Source organism: Anastrepha ludens, chromosome X, assembly GCF_028408465.1.
Source record: "Anastrepha ludens isolate Willacy chromosome X, idAnaLude1.1, whole genome shotgun sequence".
In the NCBI taxonomy this organism is placed as follows: Eukaryota; Metazoa; Arthropoda; class Insecta; order Diptera; family Tephritidae; genus Anastrepha; species Anastrepha ludens.
Genome location: NC_071503.1, coordinates 27560892 through 27574729, shown reverse-complemented (window position 1 = coordinate 27574729; position 13838 = coordinate 27560892). Strand labels below are relative to the sequence as shown.

Here is a 13838-nt window from a genome sequence, read left to right as displayed (position 1 = left end):
CCAATAGAATTAGTGCACCACCAAATATGTTTGTGTTATTTCGAAAATCTTTCAGTGTTCTTAAGGCTTCCAGAGATTTTTTATGAGCCATCGTACATTCATCCCATACAATAATTTTACATGTTTGTAAAACCTTTCCCATTTCAGAATTTTTAGAAATGTGGCAAGTTGGTTCTTCATTTACTTGCATATTTAATGGTAACTTTAATGCAGAATGTGCAGTGCGACCGCCGTCCAATAAAGTTGCCGCTATTCCAGATGATGCTAAAGCCAATGCAATATTATTCTGGGATCGAATGGTGGCCAAAATTAACGACAACAAAAACGTTTTTTCAGTCCCACCTGGTGCATCTAAGAAGAATATTCCTCCTCTTTCATTTGCAACATTGTCTATAATTGTGTCATATGCCTGCCTTTGTTCTGTGTTTAATTTTGGTAGGTTTGTTGTTACAAATGTGTTCAGATCATTTCAATCATATTCTTTTTCACGTCTTAATTCTGCATTGTATGCATCATGCATCGGTCGATTTGGTGCGATCATACCTAACTCACTCAGAGTTTTATTTGCAATCATCAGGCAAAAGTCTTCGATTTTAATTAATGCCTCATTATATAATTCATCTGTATAATTCAAATTTGGATTTGCAGTAATGCGACGTACTTGATGTAGGATATCTTCTGTCATGTATTCTTGGTAACTACTCCGCAATTCTTTTGGGTTTGCTGGGAAACATGTAGCAATAATGATGGCAAATAGTGTTCTTATTTGGTGTGGAGAAGTTGTTGCACATGCATCCATAAGAGTTGCATCCCACTGATTATCATTTTCAAGCAAATTCTATTCTTTGCATGCTTGCTCATAAGTACAACAAAGATGACCATTAACTCGTTTCAAACTTTCGAATGATCTTGGGTAGGGAATATCAACTAAGAGTAAACGTAAATAGAAACATTCCACTTTACTTGGATGCACAGTGTAAAGTCGTCCGATTGCATCACCCAAATGAACACCTGGATATCCATCTACAGGTGATTATTTATTTTCACAGTGACTGTTTTTCCATTATCTTCTGGTGATCTTCTACGGTACAATGGATATCCATCATTTCCAGTTATTGTTTCAGCAATAAATTGCCTTGGGTAGTTTTTTGAACATTTACCATCAACCATACATGGAGAATTTTGATTTAACGTACCACACGGTCCATGAATCATGTTTTTGTTTACAGTAGTATGTAATTCTGGATCTTCATTTATATCTGGAACTTCAGCACATATAATATGATTAATTTTATCTCTGGTTAGTTTTTGTTTTAACCAAATCAAAATATGCGCATGAGGCAAGCCTCTTTTTTGCCATTCTTTACTTATGTTTTACAATGAAATCCATTAGAGACTGTAGCTTTCGTCTAAACACTCTTGCAGTAATGTCATGCCTATCAGTAGCTGATTGCCCTGTATATAAATGATTCTTAATATCATCCCATTTCGGATTGCATGTGAAAGTTATGAATAAGTCGGGTCGACCATAATTTCTGACATAGCACATTGCATCTTGGGCGTATTTATGCATATGCCTTGGACTGCCTGTATACGATGAAGGTAATATTACCATTTGACCAATGTTATTAACGTTGGTATCGTTGTTAATTGCATCTCGTAAATGTATATATTCGTCACAGCGCAATTTTCTTTGGTTGAATCTAATGTAATTCAATCGTTCTGTTTCTATTTTCGCATACATGTCAACAATATACTGATGAAATAATTTACGACATTTTAAAATGTGATTCTCTTGATTTTCTCTTATCATGATTCTGTATGCATAATAATTCATTGCGCTTACAGTTTTAATTGTTTCTTGACCATTTGCTGGATTTATTTGTTTTACATCAATCGAATAACCATCTTCACCACGACAGAACATAAGAGGATATTGTAATGCATGTTCGATGCGTTTCATTAACACGTTGCAGTGTATCATTTCTTCTTTGCAAAACAATATCTCTTGGTTGAAATTCATCTCCAGATATAACAATTGCAACCTCGTTGCTTGAAGTTGGTTGATTGTATCTTCCACGATGTTCGCCGGCGGGCGTTTTATTTGCATCAATTTTAATTTTATGATTATCAGATGACAATCTTCCGATTGTTGTTTTGAAACTTTGCACCAAAACATTGTGTGTGTGTAATAAATCAAAATAATCAAGATGTGGATTATATTGAAATGCTGCACCATTCAAATTTACAGAATTGATATTTATTGGCCGATTTTGAGAACGTGACCTAGTACGATCTCTTTGTTGACTTAATCTATCAGCATGATTTTCCTCACTTTCATTTTGTTTGTGATTTTGCACATTTCTATTGTGACGTGTATTACGTCCTCTTGGAATTTCTTTTACCGAATCAAAGTGGTCTTCTTTATGTCACTCTGAGCTCTTGATTGCTACTTTTCTTGTTTTTAAACTGGAATTCGAATTAACATACTGTTAGCGCCATCTTTTAAAAATATAATTGAACTGTGAGCACGCGTTGAAATGAAAATTACACAGAACAGAAATGGGAAATGATCAGCAAAAATAATATATATTTTTGAAATTTTTCTTGAAAATATCTACGGAAAGTGTGAAAACAATCTTTTTTCTTAAATATCTTAAGTAAAAACTTCTAAAATATTAATTATTTTTGCCGATTTCTGTTGTGTGTATTTTTCACACCATTTATTCACTGTTTCACTTGTTATCAATCATTTGCAAAATTAATATACATTTTGTAAATTTTTCGTGAAAATATCGTTGGAAAATGTGAAAACAATCTCTTCTCTTAAATATTTCTGACGCACTTTTTTTATCTCTTTGGTTGATGCCTGGAAACTGCTTCACTTGAACATTTTACCAAATAAAACACTTTCTTGTTAGTTTTAACACTTACTTTCACTATGCACTATTACTGATAACCTTTGGTAATCTTCTAAGAAAACGGCCATGCTTAAGTACTTTTTTAGCGACGACCTGTTCAGGTTCAGGCTAATGGTTTTGCTTCGGTTATCCCGAAGTGTGGGTGTAAAGAAGAAGTATTTAAGCAAAGTGTTAAGTTAGTCACAGCAGCATTGTGTTACGATTAATTATTGCAGGCGATCAGCTACAGCTGTGCCTGCTAATTTGTATGTTCCTATTCTGTGCGAATGCAGGCGTACAGCCACTGCTATATGAATATATGTATATGTATGTATGTTTGCATTCCATTGAAATGTATGTAATGGAATGAAAATTTAGGCATAAATACTGCTGCGTTAACTTGTACATATGTGAGTAAAATGTACGCTCCATGCAACCGTTTACAATAACAACCACACGCGTAAAAAGAACGCTGCCTCGTGTATACTGTGTGTTGACGAAGAAGTAAAGGAGATTTTAACCAAACATAGTTACAAACCTTTTCCACATGTGTCTCTTCAATGTGGCAAAGTTTGATTAAAATCGGTTGAGCCATTCTCCGTAAAGTTCATCACAACGCGAAAAACCGCTGAAATTTTATATATATAGATTTTATATATTTCTAAATCTCTAATGATAACGAAAATGAGAAGTTTTTGTCATCAGTCTGATTACTTTTTCGTAACAAAAATGTGTAGTTTGGCCCATCAGTGCCGATTACTTTTTGATAACAAAAATAACAACAATGAGGAGTTTAGATGTCAGCAGTTATTACACTGTACGAATAAAAATGATTAGTTTTCTTGCCTTTAGAGCATAGTAGATATATTTTTCAGTTATAAGAATTGCTATTGGTAAAAGAGAGATAGAATATCACACCGACAAGGGGAAACTATCAGAACTTTCCCATGGCTAGAACGAAAATGTGTAGTTGGATGAGGACAGTGATGATGATAATATGAATCTTATATGATATTCAGCTGTCTTGTAGTGTAATAAAATACAGGTACTTGTAAATGTGTTGGAGTTTTTGTCGAAAGTGCTCAGCACTGTCTTGTAAGGTTCTTGTTTATTGGCATTTTGTTTGTTAACAACAATCATTCATGTAAGTGTGAAGTGTATATATGTATGTGGTGTATAAATTTATATACATACATGTGTCTTTGTATTAACGTCGTTAACTCTCCTCTCTCTTAAAACGGATCATCCCCGCTATGATGCTGCTGCGACTTTCTGTTCAAGACGGTTCATTTCGATTTCGTATAGTTCGTCAATTTGTCTTTGCATGTGAAGAATTCTTCTATTTTCATAGTATCGCCAGAAATGTACCATACCATAAGTGATGACTACTAAAGTAAGGAAACCCATTATGATAAAGAACGTAAAATATACTGGGTTTTCTTCAATAGGTATCAAAAATGTTGAGAGTTAGTGGTGAATTTGTAGATTGAGTTTGAGGAAAGGATGCGGAGTACTTCAAGTTGTTCGCTGTGTTGATTGTGCATGATTTCTCTGAGTTGTCGTTCATGGTTGTAATATATGATATTATCGATGGTTGTAGATTCATTAAAGTGTATTAATTTAGGGTCTGATATATGCATGTTGTTCCAAGTGTGCTGGTAATCTGGAAAAATTTATCCATTCTCTAGGATGCTGACTGGAGCATTATTTTCATGGATTGTTTCGCAATGGGATGATTTATCCTTTTGTAGTATAATTGTCAGAGGGTTCCGACTTACAAATAAAGTTACTCATATAAGTTATACATTTGGATATTCTTTGATATTTTTGCGATCTTAGGGTCTAAATTAATTTTAACATGCTTATGTGCTAAAGGATATAAATTAAATAGGCTACATTTAATTTGGAGGATAAGATATTTCTATATTGTTATAATTATTCTTTTATATATATTCTAATATATTAATTATTCTAAGATCTAGTTCTTCGTGGTATATTAAATCGTACACATCTTTCAAATTTAATGTGCCAGAATAAAAATCATTAGTTTTCGCAAAATTTATAGTGTTTGTTATTGATGAGGTCATTATAAACTTCTGTTATAACAATGTTTTCGGTTACAGTTTTGGGATCAGGTGTTTCGAGTATTCTTTCGAACTGTGAATAATTGTTCTTTGCTTATTATTATTTTCTAAATATTAGCATATTAAGTGATGTTTTGATTTCTTCAAGGTCATCGTTATGTGGTGTGTCAGTAATGAATTTTAACACGGAACAAAGAAAAATTAATGATCTTTTGGGTCTATAAATATTTGGAATGAGTTGACTTTTTCAGAGTTTCGATTTTGTTCACTAAAACTTTAGTTTCAGGTTGGTTCTCTGAATTATATGATTATACTTTCGTACGGCGCTAGTATTTTTGAAAGGTTAGATATGTGATACAAAAAGTTCTATCCTGATAAATGTAAACAGGGTCGGTTTCCACTGGAACATATTTCCTATTAGTTAAATATATTATATTGTCGCAAAGTGCGATAGCCATACCGACATTTTCACAAAAAAGTCCCTTATCTTGTTATATAACCTCAAATATAGGAAAAAAGTCGTTCTCTTAACAAAAGAGTTTCTCTTAACTAAAACTCATAAATTAAATTGTACGTAACCATAACACATTTATTTAAAAAATTAATTAGAACAGGCTAGAAAAATGTCATGAAGAAAGAACTTAAAATTCCGAGACGAAATAATCAAAAAAATGCTAAGTCAAGTTACTAAAATGTTAATCTGGCCATACTGGTGCTAATATGACGTCACTCATTGTCAAATTCGCTGAGAGGAAAGTAACGGTACCACGATTATTATTATTAGAAGGCCATTACGCACTGCGACCAGAGTTGATCTATTGTGCAAGACCTATTTTTGTAACCCTAGAGTTTAAGGCTTTTTATAAATTTTAGCACTATTGTGGGTTTGTTGTTCCAAAGATTACATGGAGATACTACGATACCACCAAGGTGGTGAAGTCTTTGTCTGCCCAGCGCAGGACATTCACAAAGCACATGTTCTGAGCTTTCTATATCCATTTCGCAAAAGCGGCAGACATTGGTCTCTGATAGACCAATGTTATTTAAATGATACCTCAGGCTGCAGTGACCTGTGAGGTATCCTGTTAAAAGACGCAGATCTACTCTGTTTAGTGAGAGTAGCTTGTCTGATATTCCTTTGTTGGGACTAAGAAATTGTTTGGCTTGACGCTGACCGGCACAATTTAGCCAGTGTGCAGCAAATTTCCTTTCTTCCCATTTCCTGAGGAATTCATTAATGTGGCTTTTCGTGAGTCCACAGAAAGGCTCAGGACCAGTAAGTTGCATATTTGCTCCTTGTTTTGCGAGGTCATCAGCCATTTCATTCCCTTCATGCCCTTCATGTCCCGGAATCCAGACTAGAGTTACTGTGTTGAGGTTTCCTAACATGTTGAGAAGGTTTAGGCAATCATTTACCAATTTAGAGGTGATAGTTGTTGATAGAAGGGCTTTTAGAGCCGCTTGACTATCTGAGAGTATGTAGATGTGAGTACCTCTCATATTCCTGCGAAGGCATTCTCTCACACATATTTCAATGGCATGTATTTCTGCCTGGAATATTGTTGGGTAGAGTCCCATCGGAATCGATTTTTTTAAATTTAGGCCCATTGATTCCTGCCCCTGCTCTACCATCTTCCAGCTTGGACCCATCAGTGAACCATAATTGAGATCCAGGCTTGAAATTGATAGAATTAGTTCTCCAAGTTGTTCGTTCATTAATAATAATTCGGAAGTTTCTGTAGAGAATGGGTTTGGGAGATATTGTATCCACCCTGTGTAGTATAGGAGTGTGTCGAAAGTCTTCTAAGATCTTTAGATGTCCTCTCATATCTCCACTTTTAAGATCGGCGTTGCCTTTTAGTCTTAAGGCACTCAATCTTGCTTCTTTTTCAATTAAGATGGGAAGCGGTGGTATACCTAGGAGCACGCCCAAAGCGTCAGTTGGGCATGTTTTCATTGCTCCTGTTATACCGATGCAGATGAGGCGGTACAATTTGTTAAGATCGCTTGCCGCCTTTCGTTGCTTGACTTTGGGCCACCATGCTATGGAAGCATAAGTGACTATAGGCTTAACAACTGTAGTGAATGTCCAGTAGGTCATTCTGGGGCTGAGCCCCCATGTTTTACCAAAAAGCCTTGTGCAGGCATAGAATGCCCTTGTGGCTTTTACAGTAACTTTCTCAAGATGCGAGTTCCAGGTAAGCGCTTTGTCAAGGTTGATACCGAGGTAGTTCGCCTCTGTGGAGAGTTGTAGAGTCGATTCATTCAGGACAGGACATTTGATGTTGATATTCCTTTTCCTGGTGAACGGCACTAGCGCAGTTTTAGATGGGTTGATAGAGAGCCCTTTGTCAGTGCACCATTTGTTTATTATGTTGAGGGCTTGTTGCATGCGGTTAGAGATGGTCTCTTCATGCCAGCCCACTATATATACTACCAGGTCATCAGCATAGCCCTGGGTGTGGAATCCTAGGTTGTTCAGTTTGTGGAGAAGTTCATCTATTACTAGTGTCCACAGAAGAGGAGAGAGTACTCCCCCTTGCGGGCAACCTCTTGTGGCCTTGATAGACTTTATTCTTCCTCCTAATTCTGTACTAATCGTTCTGGATTTCAGCATCGATATAGTCCATCGCCTGATGGGTTTAGGTACGTCCTTTTGAGATAGGGCATTGTTGATTGCCTCATAGGACGTATTATCGAAAGCTCCTGTTATGTCAATAAAAGCGCAAAGTGCGATTTGTTTTGACTCAATAGCCTTTTCAATAATGGTTACCAGACTGTGTATTGCAGTCTCAGTAGATTTACCTTGTTGGTAGGCAAATTGAAGTTGGTGCAGTGGGAAATTAACCAAGTTATTCTCCCGTATGTGCTGATCCAATATTTTTTCCATTGTTTTTAGGAAAAATGAGCTAAGGCTAATCGGTCTGTATGACTTAGGCAATTGTTCGGGTTTTTTCCCTACCTTTGGAATGAATACGACCTTTACCTCAGCCCATTTCGTAGGAATATAACCTAGCAATAGGCTTGCTTTATATATATTAGTCTGGACAAAGTAGGGACAATGTATTGGCTTCCCTTTTGCAGAAGGCAAGGGAATATCCCATCAGGTCCAGGAGATTTGTATGGGCTAAATGTAGATATAGCCCATTGTACCCGATTTTCATGGAATAGCTTATTTGTCAGCTTTAGGTCCTCCCTGTCAGCATAAGTGGTAGGTTCTACCAACATTGTGGACTCATGTAAAGCATGGCATCCCGGGAAATGGGTGTCCAGTAGAAGTTGGCTAGTTTCTTCTGGGTTTTTAGTGTAGCTACCATCTGGCTTTTTCAGGGTACATATGCCGTTTGAGTGATCCTTTGATAAGGCTTTCTGGAGGCGGATAGCATTGGGAAGATTTGAAATCTTATCACAGTGATCCCTCCAGGAAGCTCTCTTAGATTTCCTCAATTCTTTGTTGAAGTTGGTTAGAGCTCTTGAGTAGGAGACCCAGTCCCCTGTTTGTTTAGCTCTATTCCATAATACTCTGGTTTCATGGCGTAGTCTTGAAAGCGTACTATTCCACCAGGGGACATCCCTTCGTGGTTTTTTCACTTTTTCCTGACAGCTCTCATGAAATGCAGACGTAATGTTTGAGTGGAGTTCATTTGCCTCCATCTCAAGCTCAGATTTAAGCACCAGGTGATGCTTAGAGTAGTTAGCACTTTGTTCTAAGTTAAAGTGAAAGACATTCCAATTTATATTCCTTGGATTTCTGTAAATTGTTATGTGCGGTAAGGTAGCACCTAAGTCAAACCTGATAAGACTGTGGTCCGACATTGATGCTTCCCCGGACACATGCCAATTTGAGACTTCTGATAGTACATTTGGACTGCATATGGTAAGATCAAGTACTTCCTCCCTTATTGCATTCCTAAATGTTGGTTCATTGCCTCGGTTTACTATTGATACATTATATCTAAGTAAGAATTCAAGAAGGCACTCACCTCTCGCATTGATGTTTGTGCTGCCCCATATCGTATGATGGGCATTCGCATCGCATCCTATTATCCAGCGTAGGTGGTTCTCCTTGCAGTAGTTGACTAGGGCTACAAGTTCCCTTGTTGGAGCAGTTTCCTCATCTCCTGGAAGGTAGGCAGAGGCAATGATTACCTCGTGCTCGCCTTTGTCTGTTGGCACCTTGGTCCAGATCGCAACGAGATCGGTGGTAGTGAACTGCGAAATGGGAATGAAAGTTAAATTATTGCTAATTAAGATTGCCGCTCTAGGGCGATCATTGTTGGCATAGATTAACTTACCATTAACATCTTGGAGTCCCTCAATGACTCTGTCACGTACCCACGGTTCTTGGATTAGAGCTATATCCAAGTTTTGTTTGTTAAACCTCCTTGCTAGTTCAGCCGAGGCAGCCTTTGCATGGTGGAGGTTTAATTGAAGGCATCCGAGTTGCCTTCTATTGTTGCTTAGGATAGCGTGTGGCATTATCGCCTCTGTTTTTTGGCACTGGCTGCCTTTTTCTTGCCTCTGTTGCTACCCAGCAAGGCCGCTTCCTCAGCAGAGTGACGCTCGCCTTTTTTGGTCCTCTTTGGACCATTATTTTTCTTGTCGGCACGAAGCGGGGGTCGCATTCTTATGCCTTCCTCTACCCTTTGAGCACTTGACATTGGTGCAGGCTTGGTGGCGTGTGGCGCATCTTTAGAGCAACATGGCTGCTCATCAGTTTGCGTTACGCTCACTGCGGTTGCTGCGATCGCCGATGCCGAAGTGCAGGGTTGTTCCTCGGTCCGCTGCAATGCGGGAGGCTTGGGCGCTTCTGGTTCAGCATCCTTCTCCGGGGTTTTGGCCTTAGCTCTAAGTTGAACTGTGCTAAACCCATAGTTCAACCAGTAGTGATGTTTTTTGATCACAATGGCAGAGATGGGGTCGATTGCGATGGTTAGCTCCGTCACCTTACCCTTTTGTACTCTACGTAGTACCCGCCATTCCTGAACGTTCAGGCCAGAGTTTTGCCCATCCAGGAGGTTGAGGATGTCCTCTGTGGATGTGCTGTCCAGTTCTGGAAAGTGGCATGTGAAGATCAAAGGCCTTGGTATGTCCTCTTCTAAAACGATCTTAATTTGCGCATCTTTCCATGGTTCAAGTTTAGGCATTGCTGCCTTTAACCAGTCGGTTGTTTCATCGTTGCCACATGAGACAACTATGTATCCTGCGCGGAAGGTGCAGCTGTTAAAGATTGGCTTGGCACCACCAGTCTGCTTTTTCCTTATGCTGTCCAGGATAGCGTGTTGAATGGCCTTTAGTTTATCCGTAGGCCATATCGTTGCCGGATAATCAGGTGGTATGATACCCAGCTTGGTGCTACATGCAGCATCTTTGTAGGACATTTTAGCCGTCCCTTCTTTCACCTCCAGGTTAGGCACTGCTGCCTTTGCCCTTTCGGCTTCTGATGGGTCAGTTGTCCTTTCCACTAAGTTAGCTCTTTTGGGAGATCTTTGCTTAGGGGTGGTGCTGCTGGAGCGCTGACGCTTTAAGTGACCTTTACCCAGGTGGTACCTGAGTCGCTTTCTGGCGGCACCGCTGAGCCGCAGCTTCACTTCCATTTCCGCTCCATTCTTAGCCGAACTTGTGTTTTTTGAGGGAGAAGTTAAGAGTTTCTCCTCTTCCTCTGGTGATAAAGCGGAAGTTTTCCCGATGGGCCCTAGGTCCATTTCGTCTACTTCCATCTCTAATTGCGCTATGGCAGAGGTCGGGCATTCGCTGCCTTTTGTTGCCTGCGGCAGTTGTTGTTGTTCGACAGTAGCTGCCGAAAGGTCACTGCTGACCTGGTTTGTAGAAGGCATTGTTGCCTTTTCTTTGTTTTCGTTTTTATCGTTAGTTTCAGACGTAAGTGAATCCCACGAGTAAAGGGGAATGGAGGTCGAGCCGCAACAGTGCCCCGGTGTTGCGGTAAGGCTAATTACAACCAGAGGGCGCCCGGTATCTGGAGGTCACCGTTAAAAGACACACTGACGTAGTGCCATTCATCACTTTGGCACGGTACGAATAACACCTGTGATTACGGGTTTTTTCGAGTTTGCCTCTCTAGATCCGCCATTTTCGGTCGAAAGCAGGGGCACCTCGTGCAGGAGTGGAATATTACCACAATGGTCGGTCTTTAGGCTTTAGGCAGTTCCTGCCAGTCGCCTCTGTGTGCCCTACCTCTATAATAGAACCAAAACACACTTAACCCCTCACACTTAACCCTCACCACGGTACCACGATAGGCACCATTTAATTATTCTTTCCATCATGATTTTTTTATACTTGTATGTCACTCTCTGCCTCTCATTTCTCTCCGGCAGCCATATTAATTAATTTGCTTGGCTAAAATTTCAAAATTCGTGAGCTCGAATCTCTGTTGATGAAACACCGAACTGGTATGTAAAAGTTTTTTATTGAAAACAAAAAAAATTATTTTTTATAAATTTTCTAAATAATTTCTATTTATTTCTAAATAAAACATTTTATGATAACGAAAATGAGAAGTTTTTTTCATATCAGTCTGATTACTTTTTAACGAATTTAACGAAAATCAAGAGTTTTGGTCATTAGTGTTGATTAATTTTAACGACTTTAACGGAAATGAGGTGACTTTGTCATCAGTGTTGATTAATTGTAACGATTTTAACGAAAATGAGGAGTTTTTGTCGTCAGTGCTGATTAATTTTAACGAAAATGAGGAGTTTTCGTCATCAGTGCTGATTAATTTGAACGATTTTAACGATATAATATGGCTGCTGTGAAAAAGTACTAGTGTGAAATTTGGCTATGTTTGTTGTATAGCCGTCATAGCCGAATGAGTAGATGATTAGCTAACATTTGGAAATTCGTGAGTTCGAATCTCCGTGGATGAAACATCGAATTGGTATGTAAAAGTTTCCTAATGAAAAAAAAAAATAGCAGTCTAACGGTTAGACGCGATAGAAGTGAAACCTTCCGTAAAACAAACTGAGAGAGAATAAGACGAAAGCAGCATTAGGAGCGGGATAATTATAGGTTCAATATAATATTGCTATAAAGTTCATATTTTATTTTCTTCATTTTATTATTATTCATCCTCAATGTTTTCAATTTCAACAAATGATACGATTGGCTTATGATAGATAAAATATGATACAAATGCTTTGGTTTCGATGTTGTCAAAAAAAATACGCAAACGGACCGAAGAAACAGACTTACAAATTTCTTCCATTTTCGTCTACTTGTATTCATATAAAAATGTATGTCTCTTCCCACCAAAGCTAAATGTATTAGTATATTTCTTCTTGTATTTATTCAATAATTTGGGCCGAAATCCCGGCGGTACTGCAATACCGGGCCAACCCGTGGCAGAGGTGGAGCAAGCCCCTAAAACACTCCGCCCATTTCCAAAAATCAGTTTATCATTTGTTGTCCTCCGATGGAGGATCTATCAGATCTTAGCCATAAGGCCGAGAAGCGATAACCATACACAACCAACAAACTACCTTGTCAATACATTTTCTAATAAACCTTTTGAGAATTACACGCTCACAAAAATTAATGTACGAAATATTTATACCGATTCACTTAAACTGACTTTCAGTATCTAAACCAAAAACTATTATGAGCGTCGTAACGCGTATAATACACACAGATACCACACTTTGATCTTAGGCATAAGGCCGAGAAGCGATAACCATGCACAACCAACGAACTACCTTGTCAATACATTTTCTAATAAACCTTTTGAGAATTACACGCTCACAAAAATTAATGTACGAAATATTTATACCGATTCACTTAAACTGGCTTTCAGTATCTAAACCAAAAATAGAAAAGCCAAAAAACTGTTTTCAATAAATAATCAGAAATGTCCTACAATGCAAATTTCAAAAAAAAAAAATTTTTCTCTTGTGATTCGAACCAAGAATTTTGGATCGGAAGCTCACATTGCTAGCCGCTCGGCTATCGCGCCATACTGTCGGCGCTGGCCTAAAAGTTATTTAGTTCGTCGCTACGTTTATATGTAATATTCGTAGCCAAGAGGGTCGCTTTTTTCGTTTCACTTTTTCTCGAATCACTCCCAACGATTCTAAAGAAGTTTTCACTTCAAAAATATAAATAAACTAGCGGACCTTCACCCGCTTCGCTGGGTGAAAGAAAAATATAAATGAAAAGTGTTCTTTGTTTTTTTCTTGTTTCATCATTTAATTCATGCTCGGCCATTATTTTGTAACTTATTCTAATAACAATGTTTTTTTTATTTTAGTGACTTACTCTAATGATTGTAAACTAACAACTTATTCTAAAGCCTTCTTATACACAAAATTTTTGGTTTTATTTTCATGCGGTGTATAAATATAAAGTAACGATGGTTTCTCTACTCGAGAACGTCCTACATACAGTTGCCCATGTCCAAAGCATGGATAAGTTAGGTCAATTCCACATAATTGAAGTGTTTGACCTTGAGACTTATTGATTGTAATAGCAAAGGCAAGGCGAATGGGAAATTGAAGTCGCTTAAAATCAAAAGGCAAATCTGTTAAAATCATTGGAATGCGCGGAATCAAAACATCTTCACCTTTAAATTTGCCTTTCAAAATTGTTGCTTCAATTACATTGTTCATTGTCCGTTTCACTGCTAATCTTGTCCCATTGCATAGTTTCGGCTGATTGATATTTCGCAACATAATGATCACTGCGGCAAATTAAGTGATTAGTGATTGATAGTCGGGATTAGTGATTGAATCAATTGATTTATAGGTGACAACTTCACCTGGAATTTGAGTCAAAATACTGGCATTGATTTCATTGACATCGACAATTTTGGCAGCTAATATAGCTCTCTCGCTTAGCC

The 13838-nt window shown here is 38.0% G+C and overlaps 1 protein-coding gene and 1 pseudogene across 1 annotated transcript in view; both read right to left on the bottom strand.

Annotated features, from left to right (window-relative positions):
• Positions 1 to 9360, bottom strand: part of LOC128869853 (uncharacterized) — an 85669-nt gene extending 76309 nt beyond the window's left edge. The window contains exons 1-2 of the mRNA XM_054112455.1: positions 9280 to 9360; positions 8778 to 9196 (exon numbers count right to left, since the gene is read on the bottom strand). Coding sequence (XP_053968430.1) covers positions 8778 to 9196; positions 9280 to 9288 — 428 coding nt within the window. The 5' untranslated portion in view covers positions 9289 to 9360. The remainder of the gene's footprint in view (positions 1 to 8777; positions 9197 to 9279) is intronic.
• A 2938-nt stretch (positions 9361 to 12298) lies between these two features.
• LOC128870522 (U2 spliceosomal RNA) lies at positions 12299 to 12462 on the bottom strand (annotated as a pseudogene).
• Between the last annotated feature and the right edge of the window lie 1376 nt (positions 12463 to 13838).